The sequence below is a fragment of the Dendrobium catenatum genome, unplaced genomic scaffold (genome assembly GCF_001605985.2).
Source record: "Dendrobium catenatum unplaced genomic scaffold, ASM160598v2 fragScaff_scaffold_601, whole genome shotgun sequence".
Taxonomy (NCBI): domain Eukaryota; kingdom Viridiplantae; phylum Streptophyta; class Magnoliopsida; order Asparagales; family Orchidaceae; genus Dendrobium; species Dendrobium catenatum.
In genome coordinates, this window is record NW_021319063.1 from 1,395,159 (window position 1) to 1,415,791 (window position 20,633).

The following is a 20,633-nucleotide window of genomic DNA, read 5'->3' on the forward strand; positions in this document are numbered from 1 at the left end:
TGCAAATACGGACGTCATTCAGAGGCGAATCAAAATGCACGACATCACCCGATTGTTGTGTAACGCGGCAGTGTACCACTGTGTACCGGATGACGTGACGCATTCTAATTCACTTTTGAATGATCCAATGTCCGCACAGAATAATTTTTCTTGCATATGAGGGTACAATAGCAGAGACGATTTTAATCTCAAATCAGACAAAGAGAGAGCAACAGAAAACCAAGAGCAGCTGCTGAAATGCTTGTTTTATTTTGGCTCGGCCATGGCAATTGGAGGATTTCTGACCCCCAATGTATCAAGGAGACACTTACTGAACCATTCAATTTCCAAACGGACGCCTCTTTTTTTGAGAAGCACCGTAGAAGGAGAGTTCAAAAGAGAAGGCTATTATTTCATAAAACGCAATGTGAAGACTTGCATTCACATAAAGAAGGAAAGACAAAGAAATCATATTTAGCAACAAAACAACTTAGAACCATTGCACAAAAGCTAAGAAGCCTCCAATTGAAAAGCTTCAACCACTCCGTGAAGAAGCAGAATTTTTCCATTTATTAACAGTCTACGGCTTCGGGACGGCTTTCTTCCTGCTTCTTAAAGCGACTTTTTAGTACAAAAATTAAAACTTTTGATACTAGAAAGCCGCTTTAAGAAGCAGGAAGAAAGCCGTCCCAAATGAAACCTACAACAACATTCATACCCAGTGTGATGCATTACCCAATAGAAAGAACCAAAATGTGCATTATAGTTTAAAATTTTACAACTCTAAATTTGGACAACTTTAACCAAACGCAATATTTATGTTGGAATTTCCAAAATCTGAGCCAAATGGGACTTCTACACGTTCTTTGACAAGGCAGCTGGCTTTCCCATCTTTAATAACCAATACCTTACTAGATGGGCAATGAATTGATAGTTCTCTCACCTCGTCTGTTGTCTTAGGCAAGAAATCCAAAAGATTAATTGAGTTATCTCTTTTTCTGATTTCCGGTTTAAAGCCAGCCAGTCTTAAAGCAGAAACTATACCAACAAAACTAAGGACTGATTTAGCAATAAATCCCAAAACAGATCTAATCCTTCTTTGCTTATTTTGTGCGGAGTCCACTGTAAGACTATTCTTAGATGAGAATGAAGAAGGATCGTTATCCTTAACAACAAACGAATCAGGAGGAAAGTGGGAAGGATATTGAGGAAGGAAGAAAGCACCATCCTGCTCAACATTCTCTCTAGCAAAGGCTGCAGCCTCATGGATGATTTCAAGATCCTCTCCCTTGTACTCTTCAAGCTTGATGAACAGTGCCTTGCGGCTGTGATCAATTTGGGTTAAGACTGCTTCTCTTTCATGTCTTTGTCGCTGCTGCAAATCCTGCGAACAACGTATTTTCGCCATAAATCTTTTATTTTAAGTGCATTTGAATCATAAGATTGATATTCAACAGCAAAGCTAAGGCTTCGTTTGTTACAGGTTTTTTGTTGATTTCTAAAACAGTTTTCTAGTATAAAAATTTCTTGAATTAAAAAATTTTATACTATAAAATAATTTTAGGAAGCAGTACTAAAGCTGTTCCAAATAAAACCTAAATCAAGTTTGCAGAACCGAACTTCAACACCAACTAGCACATCTTTACTTGGAAAAACATAGCAAGAACTCCAAAACATAATGTCATAGCTATCCGAGGAAGCGCCAATCAAGGTACTGAGGAATTATAGTAGATGATTAAATGCGGTTCAATAATTGTGCAAGCGTCAGAATCCTCGTAATCTCATAGTAATTGCAACAATGAATATTTGATAAAATATGTTGAGGCTAGTGGTAATGGTAACTAATGGCACAGGTGATTGAGGTAGTCTTGAGTAGAGTTGCGGTGTTTAGTGGGATCTGAAAGAAGCATAGAACTGTCGAGAGGAGCATTTAGGAGCAACAATCTTATCAAGAGAAATCTCCCAAGAGGAGTCATTCCGGAGAGCTAGATAAGCCTCAAGAGGTTTCGGTATTCACTGATGTTGCATACATGGACAGCAGAGATTGCTTTGAAACTTCAACAGATTTTCTAGGTGATACTTTTCCCACCATTTCAAGGAATTGTAAGTGTCGCTGAGCTTCAAAATATACATCACAAGCTTGTAAAATATTATGCAGTCCTTTGTTATTAAGTGCGCTTCCCTGATTTGAAATAGACCCCATGAAGTGTTCTTCTCACCGTCTTTCACCAGATGAAGCACAAGAGGGTAGAACAAGATGATTATAAAATTGAAATTGCCAAGAATGCAGCGAACCTTGCTACTGACCCTACAAACAGAAGTTGCAAAGGAAGTCAAAGAGACGAGAATATAACTGGAAGAAGCTCAAGGATAGACAATGGAAAAGGAGGCTGCAAGCAATGGAGGTTAAGAAAGTATGGGTTGATGCGGTTGCAAGAGGATGAAAGCATTCCAGTAGAACATGCCCCCATGTAGGAAGATCTTCCAGTGTGCGGCTAAGATACTACATAAGAAAATAAAAATAATAAAAATGAGAAAAGGACTAGGAGGATGAGCTAAGTCCTTCCTATTGTTCAATCCCCACCACAAACTTAACCATCGAAGGCTGAAGCATCCTGCCCTAGTTGAGTAGATGAAAGGATTGAATCAAACATTATAGCAACAAGTGTTGGAGATAAAGGAACTTGGAGAGTTTGAAAGTCACATTTCAAGATCTATATTGAAAGAATTACATTTATCTTTCATTTTAATCATTTAACTAAAGCTTTCAATGAACAACAAAAAGAAAAATAGTTTTATTTTTGAAAAATTTAAGAGAGATAAAATTTGTAAAAATCAAAATAAATGAAAACATAAATAAGAGATTAATCACTTACAACGAATAGAACAAAATCTCTGTTGGCTAGTGGACTTGCTGTTGTTGGACTGTTTAGGCTGAGAGAATTCAGCAATTTATAAGAGCTTTGTGGCTCAGGACTTTTACGAAAAAAGAAGAAGGAAAGACTGTGTGAGTGGCTGTTTTGGTAAAGATTGAAGCAGGGGGTCGGATGAGTAGATCACGGACTGTGAAGAACGGGATCAACGACTTTATTGTGTACAAGAGTTTTTGATCAGGTTGGGTGGATAGGGAAAGGGATCGGCACAGTAAAGGAAGTGGGTTGTGAAGTGCAGTGACGATCAAGTCGGGGTCTTCAGGTGCGGACGAGGTTCGACCAAAGAGGTTCGGATTCGTCTTAGGGAATACGAGTAGGGATCAGAGTTGGGCATCGTACGTGAGGTGTTCGAACAAGGAGGGGGCAGCTGGTTCGACGGTGGTTTGTCGCGGCTTTCAGTGTCGAAGAGGCCGAGGTTTAGGAGCTTTTTGTGCGTGGGAGTGAGAAGAATCGAACGTGTGGGGGAAGAACAGGGCAGAAGAGCTGAAGGCTCTGCTCGTGTCGTTTTTAACGAGAGCGGGAGACTGTCGAGGCGGATTTGTACACGCGGGAGTCAAGACAGTTCGGCGCAGCAGGGAATGGGCGGCGACCTGCGAAGGATTTGAGCAAGATTTCGGACAAAGGTAATAATGATTTTTTTAAAAAAAAAATTCTTATGTGGAGGTCAACAACTATATAAAAGCTAAATTTCCTGCCTTGTTGAACTTTATATTGAATTATATATTAATTCATACATATAGTAGTATTGGCAGATGGCATTGATAGATAGGATAGCATATGAATAAATACATATACTAATTATACAATAGATAAGATAGATAAGATTGATGATATTGACATTGATATATGTACACTTATGATTCATCCATAGACTCACGCATGATTTCAGCACCGATGAGTTACTTTCTATTCTACGGATTTACTGTTTTACTATCTTTATTGTCCTACTGATACCTACTAATACGAATACTGATTACTATTGCTGATTACCGATACATAGTCTCGCACAGATGTTGATTTACAGATTTAAATGTAATAATTCATACTTTTTATTATTGATCATATTGGGTTGTACTAGTTATGACTGATAATTGATGATAATGAATGTTATTGATTTTATTGATTGAGATGAATATTCATATTAATTCTTAAGTCTTGCATTGATAGCTTTAGTAAATTTTAGTTATTGTTGAGTTTTTTACCTCATTATGTGAATTTTAATGATTTCAGGTCACATAAGGGGACAGAACCAGGTGGAATGAGATTGACTGAGATCTTCAAATTTCTTTTGATTTTGTTTGTATTTCTTTTATTCTTTTGTAGTAGAAGTCAGTGATAGAGTATTGATTGTATTGATCTCCTAATTATTATATATTGATTTTAGGAGAACGAATATAATGGAATATTTTGATGTATTTGCTACAAGTATAAAAGCTCTGGTAAATGATTAAAATAAATAAATAAATAATTCTTTCAAATTTGATTCTAGATGGACAATGATCTTGGTGACCCGAGGTTAAGGGTTGTTGGATTTAAGTTTTTATTGATGGAGAGTGGTTGCTTGCTTCAACTTTTCTTTTTATATTTTGACATATTTAGAAAGTTGAGGATGGAAGATGACGGGATGCTGGTTCATAATTGAGCATATGCTCATAATTTATGGGCCATACAAGTAGTTTATGCATAGTGTTTTTTTTAGCTGTCATGCCACTTCTTGAGGAGATTATTTTGATATCTCATGGGATTGATTTTTTCTTGATAAAGCATGTCCTCTAATCTCTTCTCTCTCTTTAGAAAAAGTTATATTTAAAGCTAATATATTGTCGGCTAGAAATGCAGTAGGCGGACCCAATCCTTCTAAGAACAAATGCATGTACAACTCAACTTGACCAAAATGGACTAACAACTCAGGCTATGCTTGGGCATAGAAAACTTCTGTGAATTGAGCCCGATCTAACCAACCCAATGCCAAGCTATAAATATAATAGGGGGGCATCTACCATAAATAAGTGTAATTTATTTCCTTTTTTTGGTTATATGTGATAGAGCTTCTGCCTTGTTACAGGCAGAGAAGCTTCAAGAACAGGGAAGATAAAAGAAGACAGAAGAGAAAATATTCATTTGATACTTAGCCAACCGGTTACATAGAGACCTATATATAGAACTAAGTTTAGCAAGAACGTATCAAGAACAAAGACACGTCATCTAATAGAAAAGTCTAGAAAACCGTATCTACAGGTGTCCTAACAATATGTTCTATTATAGTCTTTGAGAAGCTGGCCCTCATTTGCTTTCCAAGAATACAATATTCATAAAAGCTAGATTCAAGAGATTGTTGATCTAAAAGCTTACCATTGGCTTGAAGAATCTTAAGGCATTTCTTGCTTATATGCTCCAATCTTTGGTGCCTGGTCTATGTATCAACACTTGAACTTATTGTCGCTCCAACAATATCTATACTTGTAGCAGTGTAAAGGATGTCAATCATGCTATCATTGCACCCTACTTCAACAAGTAGTTATAGAGATTGAATTCTTCTCAGGCTAGGAATGTGTTTGGCTTTGAGTTAAGAACCACATTATCGATGACCACAATACTTTAAAGAAATGTAACAGTAAGAAACACTTTCTATGCAAAATAACGTAGAATTAGTTTCGTGTTAGAGGAAGAACGAAGAGATACACCTGAGTCCAAGATCCAAATATCCATTAGGCTGCCAACATTAAGAATCAATAATTCTTCGATTTCTTATGCAGCAACATTCACAATTTCTAATTTTAACCTTGCTTTTGCCTTTTTTTATGTCAATCCTACATCCCATGGCATGTTTTCCATAATGCTAGTACGCACCAGGATGATCTCTGGATTTATTTCTTTTATGGTATGTATGATGGCTCTTGTTTTGTGATTTAAATCTTCCGCTGCTATAAATATTCAAAGCAAAAGATGAAGGAATTTTACCATCAAGTCTCTGACATTATTAAGCTTCAATTTGTTTGATCTATATAATCTATTAATTGTCATCACAACTTTATTCTAGTTTTCAGGTAATGATAAAAACAAGCTCAAAGTAAGAATTTCTTCTTCAAAGTTGATATCCACAAAGCTCAAATAACATGTGAGCATGTGCTCTGCAGTAGATGCTCCTTCAAACATCCTAAAATTAAAAACTTGTACACAAGATATGCCCTTTTGGCGAAAAATAATTTATGGTGCAAGTCAGATAATGCTTCCATCATGTTTGTACTAATCATTTCGTTAAGAATTTTAAATACTACATTTTTGCTCAAGGATAGGCAAGTAACTCTTAATGCTAGTCTATCCATTTTAACACTCCTAGTTGACAGATGATGGCTTTCATTACTGCAAAGGTTGATGAAGCTTTCATTGATAGAGGTTGATGAGGACATCGACAGACGCTACCGACAGGTTTATCGACGGCGGAATCGCAGATCGACAGCCACGATTCAGCGCCTCTACTTTTGATTTAGATGTCATGATGCATTATTTAGTATTTATTGTTTTTTTTTCCGTTTTTACCCCTGTGGGGAGTTACTTTGTTATTGTAGCCCAGAGGGCAATGTTGTACCTTTCTTTTTCATGAGTTGAGACCTATATATAGTGGTCTCATATGTTGTATTGGGGTTAATGAAATTTGAATGAAAAATTGTGTTTTGTTTCTACTTCTTCTTGCATGAGAGCTTGAGAAGGGAGAGAGCTCAAGGGGAGCGAATCGCAAGACCCACCAGTCGTTGGAAGAGTTTGCGGCTCGTGGTTAAGTTATTCTATCTTCTCGTTTGTGTTTTCCTCCAACCACTTCCCCACCACCACAAGAAAAGCCATACAAAATCCTTGTTGCCGCCGCCTCCTTGGAAGCCCGCCGCCGGCCACTCCCACGGCACCGGCCGGCCACCTTGCTGGCGACTTCCCCCCACCCGTCCAATCCATTTCTCCGCAAGTTTCAAATTTCAAATTCTTTCCTAATTTGGAATTCCAATTTATGAAAGTTTTCATGACGAATTTCAATTTCAATTTAATTTAAATTAGAGTCTTTTAAAATATTTCCACATCATCACTCCAAATTGGAAACCATCTTTCCACTAATCTCCCTCTCCCCCTCTCAACATGCCGTCGGCCCTCCTTGATGGAGTCTCCCCATTGATTGCTCATTTAATGCCTCACCCGATTTGAAATTAAAATTTGATTTCAAAGATTTTTCCCTCCCAACTTACTTAATCCTGAAATTAATTTCAGTTTTAAGTTTTAAACCTCCTCCCTCTCTCTCTATAAGCCGCCGGCCCCTCATTAACCCCCATTGAATGCCTTAATTTCTAGATTTGAAATTTAAAATTCAAATCAAATTTCCCTCCAAACTTAATCAAATATGAAATTAAATTCAGATCTTGATTAAATCTCTAAAGTAATCCACCCAAACCTAATTTCTCCTAACCCTAACCTTCTCCCCCTTGAACCCGCCGGCCCCCTCCCTTTTCCCCTTGGAGACCTCGCCGCCCCTCCCTTCTCCCCTCTCCTCCTTCGCCACCTACAAGTGCTCTCCCTCACCACTACATATTTCCTCCCTTCTCATTGAAATATTCTCCAACTTCAAGCATGCATGGCGGATCCAGAATTTGAGTGAGGCCTTGTATTCAACGCCGACGGAAGCCTCAACATCCTAAGATCTCCATTTTTCGACGTGGGATTTGAAGACGACACCACCATTGGAGATTATTTGGAGCGAGTTTTCCCTACTCTTGCAAGCGTCATCGACCGCCAACTTTCAAACTATGATTGGAGCATCGTCGGCCACCCACTACCTCCATCTCCACCGGCTACCTCTCCACCAACGAAGTTCTTCGGCACCTCCTCTCTAGTGGTAATATCCTTCATCATATGGGTCATCTTTCTCCTCTAAAAGCCTCCAAATAATTGAGTGAGATGGCCCTTGAGGTGAACCTCTCATTGTTAAGCGTTGGATTTTTGTTAATTGTACTTTGCATTTAAATTACCTTGAACTTTGAAAGAATTGTCTCAATTATGTTCTATTGCACGTCTTTGGCCTAAGCAAGTTAAAAATTCCAAAATTCTTAACTCACTTTTATGTGCTAGCATTAAATTTAAATGAGCAATACTTTAACCAACTTTCTTTCTAATTTCTAATCGTAACTCCTAGTAGTTTCACATCAGAGGTAGACTTCATTTGCATCTTGCAATAAACGAAGTCCAAATCATCTAATTTATCGATTTTGACCTTTTTATCTTCCGTTACTTAGATCTATGTTGTAGTTTAAACAAATATCTAATATTGATTATTAGGATATTAAAGAGTAAAACACATTAATGAAAGTAAAAAAAGTTCCAAATAGTGGATAAGGACATGTATAGGTGGAGATATAGGTATAGATGCATATAGAAGAAGGAGAGCAAGTGGAGCGAACAGTTTTCTTCATTTTTTAAAGCAATGAAATTTTACCATCATAAAAAGGAAAGAAAAATACATAGGATCAATATAACATAAAGTGTTTCAAGTATTGTCTTCATATGTGGAGGGAAACAAGCTGCATTCAAACACCTGCTAATCCAAAATGTCAAAATCATCGGAGTTATTACAGCTTGCTTGGATTCGAGTAAATATGAAAGAGTGGAGAAATATTTTTTTTATTAACACATTGACGAGAAAACACCAGCTTAAAATTTTTATCCACTAAACAATTTAAATTTCGAATAACATATTGATATTGGATTGAGTTTAAACCATAGATGACGTTTACATTAAGGAAATTGATTGTAGCATTGGCGAACACAAATATATGATCACAAAGAGAAGAATAGCATGAGTAACAGCATGACCATCAAAACTCAAAAGGTAGACATATATCTAACCTAAGCATGGCTTTATAACTATCAAAAGTTCCAACATCAAAATCAGAAAATATTAAAGATGGAAAACCAGGGGGAATAATAGTAACAAAAAAATCATCAACAAGTAGTGTTATTTTTTTTTGCATATATTCCTTCCTAATATATATTAATTTAATATTTTTTAAATTTTATAGAAATGATGAGAAATTGGCTTAAAAGATATGTCTCATAAAATAATTCCATGTGATGTTTTTTTTGTAATGTTTTAATAATAAAATTAGATTGTTTCATATATATTGTACAAAGTTGGGAGAGTTTGTCATGTACTTAGGGGTCATTTCATTTCAATTATTTAGAATTCAATGTATTCTAAATGCAGTGTAAAATAAAGAGTTATTTGGTTGAGCATGAAAAAAAAGCAAAACATTTTTTTTTTTTTCTGTTTGGTTCATAGTAAAAAGAATTCAATGTAAAGTGGCAACAATAGTGTTTGGTAAACGAGGCAATTTAGAAGACGACAATAGAGGTGGTGGCAGCATGTGGCGAACAATTGCACTAGTGGTAGGGCAAAGCTTCACGTGCTCGATGCATTTGGAATTTAGCCATCTAGGGCGGTAAACTCAAAATACATTGAGAATAAATTAAATTGTGAATTTCAAATACATCTGCATGTTATTTTGCATTCTTTTTTTCATCCAACCAAACAAGAAAAAAAGTAAAATCATGCATTACTTTCACTTTGCATTCCTTTTCAGCAAACCAAATAGACCTTTACTAAATCAATAAATGAAATCATTATGAATTTAAAACAGGTTAAATATTTTATTTATTGTTTCTGTTTATATATCAAAAAATATTTCTAGTTTTTGTTTAGCATGTGACATATATCGAAAGTTTCTATTCATGAAATGATTTACTAATGTACAATGAAACTTACTGGCTATAACATGAAACGTTTATAAGAAATTCTTTATCAATAAGCATAATATAAATATACTTAATTACAAGACTCATTCTTAGAAAAATTATGTCTAATTGTTATTCATCTTTTAGCAAAATTAATCCTGACTGCATGCATCTACGGTGCATAAAATTTTAGAGTAAATTCCCCCTTAGGACTACGTTGATCATCTTAGGAATTATGCATGTGATCGGGACGATAGCATTACTAAGAATACGAGGTTCCCTCAGTTGAAGGTTGGTTAGACCCCAAAAGGTTGCATTCATTAGTTTTCTGGCATTAACCACTACACGGATCGACAAGTGTGCTGGATAGAACATAGAAGTACAGTTAGTTTTATAATGATGAAGATGGTTGGGCAATGTCACAAGACAGCTAAATATTTGTGCATGATCCTATATTTAGTCCGATGAAATGAAAGAGAATCTCCAGGAGAAGTATCTTCAAGTTAATTTCAAGGATCAACAAATAGATGAGAGTTTACACTAATCCACAAGAGGATCAACAAATGGGTAAGATACAAAATTAACCATGAGAGCCATGGGGTTTTAAACAGTTGATAACTCTGTAATCAAATCAAAGTGAAGAAAATCAAGAAACAATGATAAATGAAATAGGACATCCTCAAATTCTCCTAAACAGACACGTAAGGTTTAGTTCAGTCGACTGCACAGTTCATGGAAATATGAGTTGATAAAATCAGCGAAATTCGAACTAAACTTCAACATTTCTGCAAAACCATAGACCTAACGGCGTGCTAACGCGTCACTATCAATCGGAAGTCATTCCCCTGAGCACTATTTGCGTGATAGAGCGGTGGGAAAAGGAAGATACCTGCAAGGAAGCAAGTTGTTTCTCCAGGGACTCCATGGCTTCTCCGATGCCAAAGAGACTCTCCTCTGCATCACACTCCCTTCCAATTCCTTTGGCACCGCTGATGTCAATTGCGTCGGTTATCTTGAGGCGTAGCCGCGATGCGCGACCCAGCATTAATCCAATCTTCTCATCTCCGTCCATCCCCTCTCTCTCTCCCCCTCTCTCTCTGCGCAGGGAACAGCACTGAGAGAGGATAGGCTGGGAAGCAGTTTCGGTGGCGGTGGGACTAAGGTGAGGCCACTTATTCTTTATATTCGGAAATGTAAAAACTCAGCTCAACTTAGTATGGGCTGTGAGTTTTAGGCTTTTAGCTATCAATTAAAATATTTTTAAGTTTTAATTTTATGTATGTTATGTTTATTTGAATTTTAATTGATCTAAATATTTTCAAAAAAAATCTAAATATAAAATAAGTTATTAAAATAAAAATGTTACAAACATAAATAACATTCAAATTTTATTTATTTGCATAATTAACTTTTTTTAGCTATTAAATTCATGTATTTAAGCATGCTATGATCAAACATTAGGAATTAAAAAAAAAGCAAAAAATAGGAGTCGAGTTTTTCTTTTTATTATGAATTTGTATATATTGTTGAGAATTTGAAAAATAGTTGTAAGAGGGCATTAGTTTTGTAAATAGACGTTGAGAATTATTTAGTAGTAGCTATTGGATGATAGCAGTGGAGACCTCGAAAGTTGACTTATTCATTCTCTTAATAGGAAGAAGGGAAAGTGAAACCATCAAAATAAGTGTAATAACCCCATTTTTATTTTTTTATTGTTTGGATCGGACCAGATCGGTTCACATCTACTTCTTCCAACTCGACTCTAAGCACTGCCACCTTACACATTTTTATAATCCCTAATCGAAACCTTTAAATCGGAGGGAATTGCGAGAGAGTAGGAGAGTGTTCAAGAAGATGTGACGATTCATTGTGCGAGCAGGAAATTGAAGGAGTGGTGACCGGCATCGTCCTCCTATGGTGTATGATGTGCGAACAAGAGAAAGAAGTGGGCATGAGTGTTGTTTGGTCATTCAGTGGTTGTGTTTTCATGGCTTCGATGATATAGATGAAGAAGTCCATGAAGTCATGAAGTTAAGCGCGTATTGACCCTTTCTTCTCTTATTTCCATTTCTTCTTACAACACCATTATTTTCTCATTTTTAGGGTTAGAAATATGAAAGAAGTGGTTGCTTGATAGTTTGCAAGAGGATGATTTAATTAATTGTTGAAGAGGGAATTATGATGATGTCTCATGAAGTTCTTCTTCTTCCTATTGTTCATTTAGATAGGGTGTAAATCCTAGCTTTATTTTCTCTTGCTAATAATTAGTAATTCTTATATTTTCATGGTGATCAAAATTTAGGAACCTTTATAAATGGTAATAGTAAAATTATAAGGATTGCCTTTAGCTATTGTATATATGAGTTTGAGATTTGAATTCTTCTGATCCATTTTAGATTACAATAAATTTTATTTAGTATTGTATTAGTTTTATATTTAAAATATAATCATCTTGATTTAGTATTAATATTTGAGGTTATCATGAAAAATAACTTAGGGTGTATAATAGAATCCTAAAAAAAATGTTTAAGTGGTTCTTACATTATGTTATATTTTGATATATGATATATTGAATATATGATTGATACTCATGTGGATTTAGCTTTGTGTTGTATCGTATATTGGAGTGGGAGGAGACTCATCTTGATTGTAAATTTCAACGGCTTATGACCTCTAATTGGTAGGTAGCTCTATACTAAGTAAGGGATAAATAAACACATGACGGTCCCAAAATCCCACTTGTATCGAGATATTTCAATTTCTTAAAAATTTACACCAATATTACAAAATTATGAAAAAAAAAGTGTGAATAAAGAACTATAATACATATGTTATGATGGAGACGGTTAATAATTTAAACTTATAATGACTCTTAAAAAAATTTATCTGACTTGATCAAAATACAGACTATTACACCTTGCAACCATAAAGATGGCATAAAAAATGGTTTTACAGACATTAAATGTTGACTAACGTTGGATGATGATCATTAGGGGATGTTGAAATTCATAAGGTGGTGGCATCCGACTTGGTTGCTATTATTATAAGAGGTGAGATTCGAGAATTAGCAAGTCTTGCATAGGATGTTAGTGGCTAACCTTGCTCTAATTCACTTCTTCATAATAAAACTTACCTATCATTCAATTCACCACAAAACTTATAAAACTCATTATTTCCCTGAATCTTTACCTTAATATACAACAATTTGCATAGATTTTATATACAAAGATATTCAGCTTTCGAGAAGTCCTTTTTACATCAAAACTAGAATTGAAAAGAGAAAATAAAAAAAAGGATATAATATGGCTCATAAAAATTAGTCAAGCTATCTGAGGATTTGCAACTTCTTTTGATAACAAGTAACGAAAATTGGAGTTATGAGGAACCCACTCAATGATCTTATGAGATCTTCCTCTCTGGCATCTCTTGATAGCCATGCAAAGAGTCTCGGGAAGATAATGTTGGATCATATCAACAACCTTCTGAGGACTCATACAACCATCTTTTGCATAAGCCTCTATCAACTTCGGCAGAAAAACCTTCTGCTCTTTCTGAATGCCAACCGTCGCTCGAATGTACTCTTCTTTCGCTGTTTCTAGCTGCTGGTGCCAGTTCTTCGCAGTGTATATTCTCACCTGAAATAGCCAAGTAAAGATGGAAATAGAGCTGCATGAAAAAAAGTTTGCAACAATTTTATTTGAATTGAGATATGGATTAGGATAAATGATTAGGTTCGGACACCTGACAGGCTGACAGAGAGAATCATTTGGATTTCTATCTGTCTATAGTAAGAGTGTAGTCAAAATGCAGTTACTGTAGCAACTGCGCTTTGACTGCTCTTTTACTATAGATAGAGAGAAATCTGGATGATTCTCTGTCTGGTGTCCGGACCTAATAATTTGCCATGGATTAGAATGAGCATCAAAGCTTACTGCAGGATCAGAATGGCTTCCTGAACATAACGAAAAATGTAGAAGAGGCTCCTGTTTCTCAATGGCATAAAGCCTTTTCCATTCCTCTCTAGACTTGAATTTCATCACTGGAAGCAAAAATGTTCTAAACCACTGCAAACATAGAAGAAAATTAAGCCTAAGTACAAGAAGTTGGGTGCTTGAAACAATGCTAAGATAAAATTTGGCTCAACAAACTTAGAGAAAACTAAGATTCTAGATGATTTCTATTGCAACTATTATGTTGAATGTAATTCGATTATTTGGCAAATCCTACTAGCCTTCTTGATCAAATCATTTTTTCCTTCTAAGGCTTCATTTGGGATGACTTTCTTACTGATTCTTAAAGCAGCACTAAATTTTTGTACTAAAAAGATGTTTTAAAAAGCAGCAAGAAAGCCGTCCTAAACGAAGCTTAAAACTGCTTCCACAAGAAGTAGGACACCACTAGGCGGTCTCTAGTTATCGATTTTCATGGGCCATTAAGGTTGCATACGGTTTGATAGGCTCGAGATCAACTCAAAAGTCATTCAATTCAATCTCGAGCTAAAACAAGCTTCGGATATAGACAAGCATCATAATAATCTGTTTAAGAATTTCATTTCACATAATAAATAAGAAAATGAATCGAACCTGGCCTGACCAATGCGTGCGGCACGCTAGAAATGAACTTTGTATCATGTTGGCATTGATGGAATGACCCCCTACTGTGCATGTGGCCTAAATTAATAAAGTAGAGGTTGAAGCAAATTAACATGTTAGCAGCTTAACATTATACTATTTCATTAAAAATGTTAAACCACCAGACAGTCTACCTTGATGAGCAATGAAGTCCTTTTCATACTAGTTTGAGGAACTCCATGCACCAAATAAGCCTGAGGAAAAACAAAAAATAGCTAATATATCTTCAAGGAATCTTAACATGAAGATAATATACCCTCTACCAATAGGTGCAAGGAAAATATTTACATGCATTATCAAAGCATTGTGTAAGTTGACCCAAAAGGGCAGCTTTTCATCATTCTTCATCCTCTTTACATTAACAGTAGCTAACTTATGAGCAAGAGATCTGAAACAAATTGGACAATTTATCATAACCAAATTAAAAATTTGTTAATATAAATTCTCAAATTAGCAGATTGGAACAAATTATTTTACTTGTAAGCATTGAGCAAGTATTCAACAATCTTCAACCGCCGATTGTCATTTCTAATTGAGGACACTTCCACCATGGCATTGTAAGGACCACTAAACTCTTTCAAACCCTCTATGCAAAAAGGATTTACAAGTCGCGTATCGAGAATTGGTTCATTTCTGCACCCAGGACTCCAGATATCTCCAGTACACTGAGGAGAAATAGCACTCAGAGAAGAAAATGAAGAAGTAGGAGATGATGATGGGCCAGGATTCAGTAGAGGAGGATCTGAAAGTTTGATGTATATAGCACCCATACACCTAACCATATCTTCAGAAATTTTGTTGGCTGTCTCAGGAGTATATTCAGCTACACCGGTACCAAGATATTCTGCTAGGCTTATCAACCCGGAGTTTGAATCATGCCAATCCTGATTTCATAACAATAGAATTAAGATGAGAGGTTCAGAAAATGTAAATTGAATTTGTTATGTACTGCTGTATTAAAATTTATTACTGTGAGGAATGACAATGGCTGAGAATGACAGTCTTGAAGAGCTCTAGCCAGGGCTGCTTCTGAAGGAGAAATTCGAGATGAATAAACTGCGCGCTGATTGAGTGCAGAATGGCAGCGATGAACATTGCGGTCTGAAATGTTTTGACAGTAGGATTCATCCGTTAATTTGCAAGCTGAGATTTGAGATGGTAGAATTCTAGTAGAGTGAACTAATGGATGACCACTTAGTGATGAGATTTCAGGCCCTGGAAGCTCATGAAATAGCTTTCTTTGGCAGCTAATTGGCTGTTTGGATTTAGCTTTGGAAACATGAGGAGATGAAGCTGGGAGTTGCTGATCGAAAGCTTTTCGATAGAGTGATAGCAGATGCTGCTCCAAGTGCATGACTTCTAATTCTAACACTGCAATCTCTCTTATCAACTCCTTGGCTGGCTGATAAATAAGAAGGTTGGAGAAATATTAATCAAAATGAGGTTAGAACATTATCAAAGAACAACGTTAGAAGATCAAAATCTGATGTTGAAAAAACGGAGAAGATTTCTAACAGAACACAATATAAAGCAACCTTTGGCATGAAGCTGACATTGGAATAATCGATTACTTCTTTTCTATAGCCCAATGCTTTCTCAAGCGTAAGGTGTGCTTCCAGTTGATCCTTGAGCCGTTTCTCAAGTTGCATAATCTGTAAAAAGTAAATATATATACATTAGTTCGCATTTACATGATGCAGCTTTTTGTGCTTGACAAACGCTGCAATTATTGATCAAAACATGGAAGTTCATAAATCATACCATCAAGAGCTACTATACTAGTTCATATTTAGAATTCATATCCACATCAGTTTTAGCTATAAAAATTAGCTGTTGCAAGGTGAATTTAGTTGCATAAAAAGGATGGTCCAACATATGAAATGAAACAAAGAGTTGGGATTCAAATGATTCACGAGATTTGGGGTATATTGGGCTTTAATTACTTTAAGATTTGGCGGGAGTCACCTCTAGAATCCTATATATTTGGTGGATGATTATGGGATAAAGATTTGACGATGGCATCAGTTAATTAAGTGGGAGAAATTATGAAACCCCTTAAGTAAAAGAAGTTAAACTCTTAAACATTGAGGAGCCTTTTGGTGTAATATTTGAAATTTCATTATGAAACTCCATTGTTAAGCATGCTAATCCCGGAGCAATTCTGGGATGAGTGACCTACTGGGAAGTTAAACCAACAGGACAAAACAGTGAGGCTCTTGGCCAAAGCGGATAATTTCTCGATAGTTAAGAGTTTGAGTTGTTACAATTTTGAAGCAAGACTCTAAATTTAAAATATTTAGTTTCTAAATGCTTAAATGAAAATAGTAGAGTTTATAAAAAGACATTCTAAATTAACCCTTCAAATGTATTCAACCTAGCTTGACACGAATTGAGTTTTTCCAAATCAGGCTTGACGACAATTTCAAGCTATCCATATTTAACCTATGTATGTGTGTAGGTATTTATATGTGAATTTGCGTAAGCATGCGCCATTACATGGATGGTGCAAAACACACATCACACATATTCATATACATTTGTATTAAGCATATTTTAAATTAAATCGAACTAATTTCAAACGATCAATCATCGAGCGAGAAGTTGTTTGGTTGAACGTATTAAGAGAGCATCGCATTTGAAATGCAAGGGTTCATTTGAAATGCAAGGGTTTAACCTTTTAAGATATTTGGTTGAGTTTAAAACAAGTGCATATTGATTTTTTAAGGACTATAATATAACCACTAGATCATCTTCAATGCATTTTGAAGTAGCCCAAATCTCATCTATTCAAAACACACGCCATAAACCCCCACAAACCCTCGCAAAACCACACATCGTCCCTAGCGTACTTGCTCATGACCATCTATTGTAGAACATGCTCTCGATATTCCCTCGCGTAACTGCTCACGAAACCTCACCAATCATCTCTCATGGAACCTCACTCAAGCATCCCTTATGGAAACTCAATCATGTCATCCTCGAGTCCGATCATGTGTTAAAAACCTTGACCAATGTCCATGGCCACCATTCTTGTCATCCTCATTGTTCCCACTATCCTCATGTACACAATGCCCAAATATCATCCCACTATGCTCTAAACTAAAATCAACAAAGAATTTTTCAACCAATCAAACACAAAGAAAAGGATTATGAGAATTTATTTTACAACCAAAAGAAATTAAAATGTATTTAATTTATAGCGCATTTGAAATACCAAACATTCATAAATACTTACAACCAAATGAGCCATAAGGGCCAATCTCTAAGGCCATCTCCAACCAAGCACTTTACGTGTGTATGCAGTCCACCGGTAGCTCCAACCGAACTCCAAATCGCGCCACAAAATCGCGAAGTGAATAGTGCGACCCCAATTTTGTCATTGCACTGTTTACCGGTGCATTTTGTTTTTTTATCAAAAAATTCGATTGAGAAAGAATATACACATTTTTTTCTTGTTAAGAAATTGAGTTTCGGTTGGAGATAAGTTGCTACATTTTGGAGTGTAAAACGAGTTTTGTCGGTAGGAGATGGCCTAAGGGATTGTTTGGCCGCAAGCAATATTTAATAAATACTTGAATGCACATCCTAGGCTGTTAAGTCCTATAAACTAGATAATTGTTAAATCTAACTAAATCTAGATATTATTTGTTTATCTAGAAGTAAGGATTTTAATGAATGTAAGATTTAACTAATAACCTAATTTATTTTGAATCATCATTTTACTCTAATTTGTTTAACTAATTATTCTATTATTTACTCATGATAATTTAGTTTAATTATAATCGTATCAATAATTAATAAATAATTCGTCATTTATTCATAAACACTCAAATAATCTATCACTAATAGCATCAATTTATGATATTATTATTATTATTATTATATTAATTGCATTAACCATTTCCTTGTTCCCTTGCCACTAGGACTTCAATTTTTTTTACAACAAATCAGTACACCGTACAATTGATCATCGAAGAACAAAAATATAAATTAACTATCTCTCTGTTTTCCTTCAAATTCTTCCTGTAAGGCCACATAAAGGTAAGAAAGATATTCAAAATAAAAAAGAATGTATATTTCAAAATAAGATTTTTTTTTCTAAAAATGATGAACAATTTATAATTTTAGAAAAACAGCCTCTTCCTGAGGTATTCGATAGCTACATAAGAAGACAAAAGGCTATTCGCTTATAGCAGCAACTACTACATGCCTTGATAGACAGGGCTCATTTCCATTGTCAATCAAATGAAAAGCCATATTTTTTTACCCCAAAAAAAGATATTTTCTCTTTTTTCAATTTTATTTGAGGAGAGATGCAAAAAAAAAAAGCTGAAAAATAAAAAAAATTAATTTTTAATACAATAAATTGGACTGGCAGCAAGAAATAAAAAGTGAAAAAAAAAATGAAGGAAGATTTCCAAAATAAAATTTTCTTTCAAAATAGTACTGGTCCATAAATTTTAAATCATATTTTCCCCCAATTTTGAGCTAAATATTAAATTAATAATTTAATAAATCGCAAAATTAGAGGATCTAAGGATCTAAGAGATCTTTAATTTAAACTCTAAATTTAAAAATATTTAGTAAATATTTAATTCCTTCAAGATTTACTAAATTTTAATTAAGTACCTCTTGCTTCAAAGGGCCTTCAACGTTAGTATCAGGCAGCTTCTTCTCCAAATCAATGTGATACTCTCGTTTCTCCATATCCTTGAAATCAGAAGAGTCACAGCTCAGTCTATTAATTGCGTTGCACAGTAACTTCTTTCCTCACAAAAAAATGCAAAGAACTGAAGCACTAAGCTTCTAAAGGCTCATCAGTTGGAAGCAGAGCAAGCCTTTTCTTAAGCTAATTCACTTAAAAGAGTACAGTTGCAGTAATTAGATCCAAGCTACGCAGCGCTTAAAAAGAATGAAAAACTATGATAAAATAAAGTGCTTACCTCTTTCAGTTTACAAGATGTGGATGGAGATTCCAATAGATCACTCTTGCCTCTATTATAAATTTCACTATCAAAGTATAGAATCATATTAGATAAAGAATGAAAGAGCAAGGCAAGATATATCATGAATATTTCTCCATGTAAAGCAATTGGATCACTTTTCAACCTCTGCTCTCCACAGATCAAAAGACTTAACAGATCTGCCTTCTCTTACTGACAGAAGCCTACCTCTTAGATCTCTTATGCCTTGAATATGCCAGCTGCTTTGCTTCCATGGCTTTTAGTTGAAATCTCTGGCTTCTCAACTCCTGCATCTTAAAAACTTGATGGCTGGACTCAAAATCCATTCTGCAGCCAAAAAAAAGCTAATTTCAACTAAAATCATATTCATTTTTTGATATAAATAAATCAGAGAACTTACCAGAGCCTGAATGTCAGAGAGAGTCTCTGAACTTCAAGGATATTCAAGTTTCTCTTGCGCTCATCACATCAGAAAATGTCCTCTACAAGAAGACCCAGCTGTTGAAGGAGTTCAGCTGCCACCAATTGTGGTCTTATAAGACCAACCATGGCTTATTGGAGGAAGTGTCAACTATCGTATTTGATTTTGATATATGATAAAATAATCACACAGAGGTCCTTTCAAGCAAAGTCAGAAAAACATTAAATGTGCTTTTCGTGGACCTATGAGCTAATATAATTTGGATTAATTTGCTTATGTCAAAGTGGCTAACAGAGAAGCTTTGATAGTTTAATAAGATAAACAATTGTGAGAAAATAGTTTGTAGTGCCAATATTCTGTTCATGAAAATCTTCAAAGAAATCAAATATTTTTATTGCCAAAGGAGGTAATCTTAGCATGTGCAGTGGCTTGCAAACATTTATTTATTTTTTGTCCTTTGCAAGATCAGTTATTAGAGTTCTGTAAGGCTTCTCTTCTTTATTAGAGGCTGGGAATCTATTTTGATGATTATGGAATCAATTCGTGGAATTATTACATTAAATATTAGCCTCCAGGTGGGTAAAAAAATCAATATACTTAGCAATGCAGCAGTGCTCAAAGCACAAATGGCGAAGTGTTATGAATTTGGAAATATTTTTCATTATTTTATTTTATAGATTGTTCCCATAGATTTGCTTGATTATAATTTTTTTTATAATTTTAAAAATTGTACTTGCAGAGAGTGAAATTTTCACAATCAGCTCTATTAGTTAACTTTTTAAAAAAAAAGACTTTTGAGGAAAAATGTTTAACTAACAATATTGAAGGCTTTCTTTTAAACTTTCAGCTGGCTGCAAGACTTTATATGATGAATTATTCTGTGTGGATGCCAAACGTCATCTAGAAGACTAGAACTTATTGAAAATGAGCCACGTCA

The 20,633-nt window shown here is 35.1% G+C and overlaps 2 protein-coding genes across 2 annotated transcripts; both read right to left on the bottom strand.

The window, feature by feature from the left end:
• Window positions 1-718: 718 nt before the first annotated feature.
• Window positions 719-10,875, bottom strand: LOC110116278 (plastid division protein PDV2). The gene is made up of 2 exons (XM_020849793.2): window positions 10,570-10,875; window positions 719-1,363 (listed from the first exon to the last, which is right to left on the bottom strand). The coding sequence occupies exons 1-2, from the start codon at window positions 10,750-10,752 to the stop codon at window positions 779-781; spliced, it is 768 nt and encodes a 255-aa protein (XP_020705452.1). The 5' UTR covers window positions 10,753-10,875; the 3' UTR covers window positions 719-778.
• Window positions 10,876-12,837: 1,962 nt separating this feature from the next.
• On the bottom strand, window positions 12,838-19,844 carry LOC110116268. Its single transcript, XM_020849780.2, has 12 exons — window positions 19,676-19,844; window positions 19,483-19,602; window positions 19,255-19,321; window positions 18,941-19,021; window positions 15,847-15,963; window positions 15,282-15,713; window positions 14,789-15,195; window positions 14,600-14,699; window positions 14,446-14,505; window positions 14,264-14,350; window positions 13,613-13,744; window positions 12,838-13,315 (listed from the first exon to the last, which is right to left on the bottom strand). The coding sequence occupies exons 2-12, from the start codon at window positions 19,599-19,601 to the stop codon at window positions 13,001-13,003; spliced, it is 1,917 nt and encodes a 638-aa protein (XP_020705439.1). The 5' UTR covers window position 19,602; window positions 19,676-19,844; the 3' UTR covers window positions 12,838-13,000.
• Window positions 19,845-20,633: the final 789 nt, after the last annotated feature.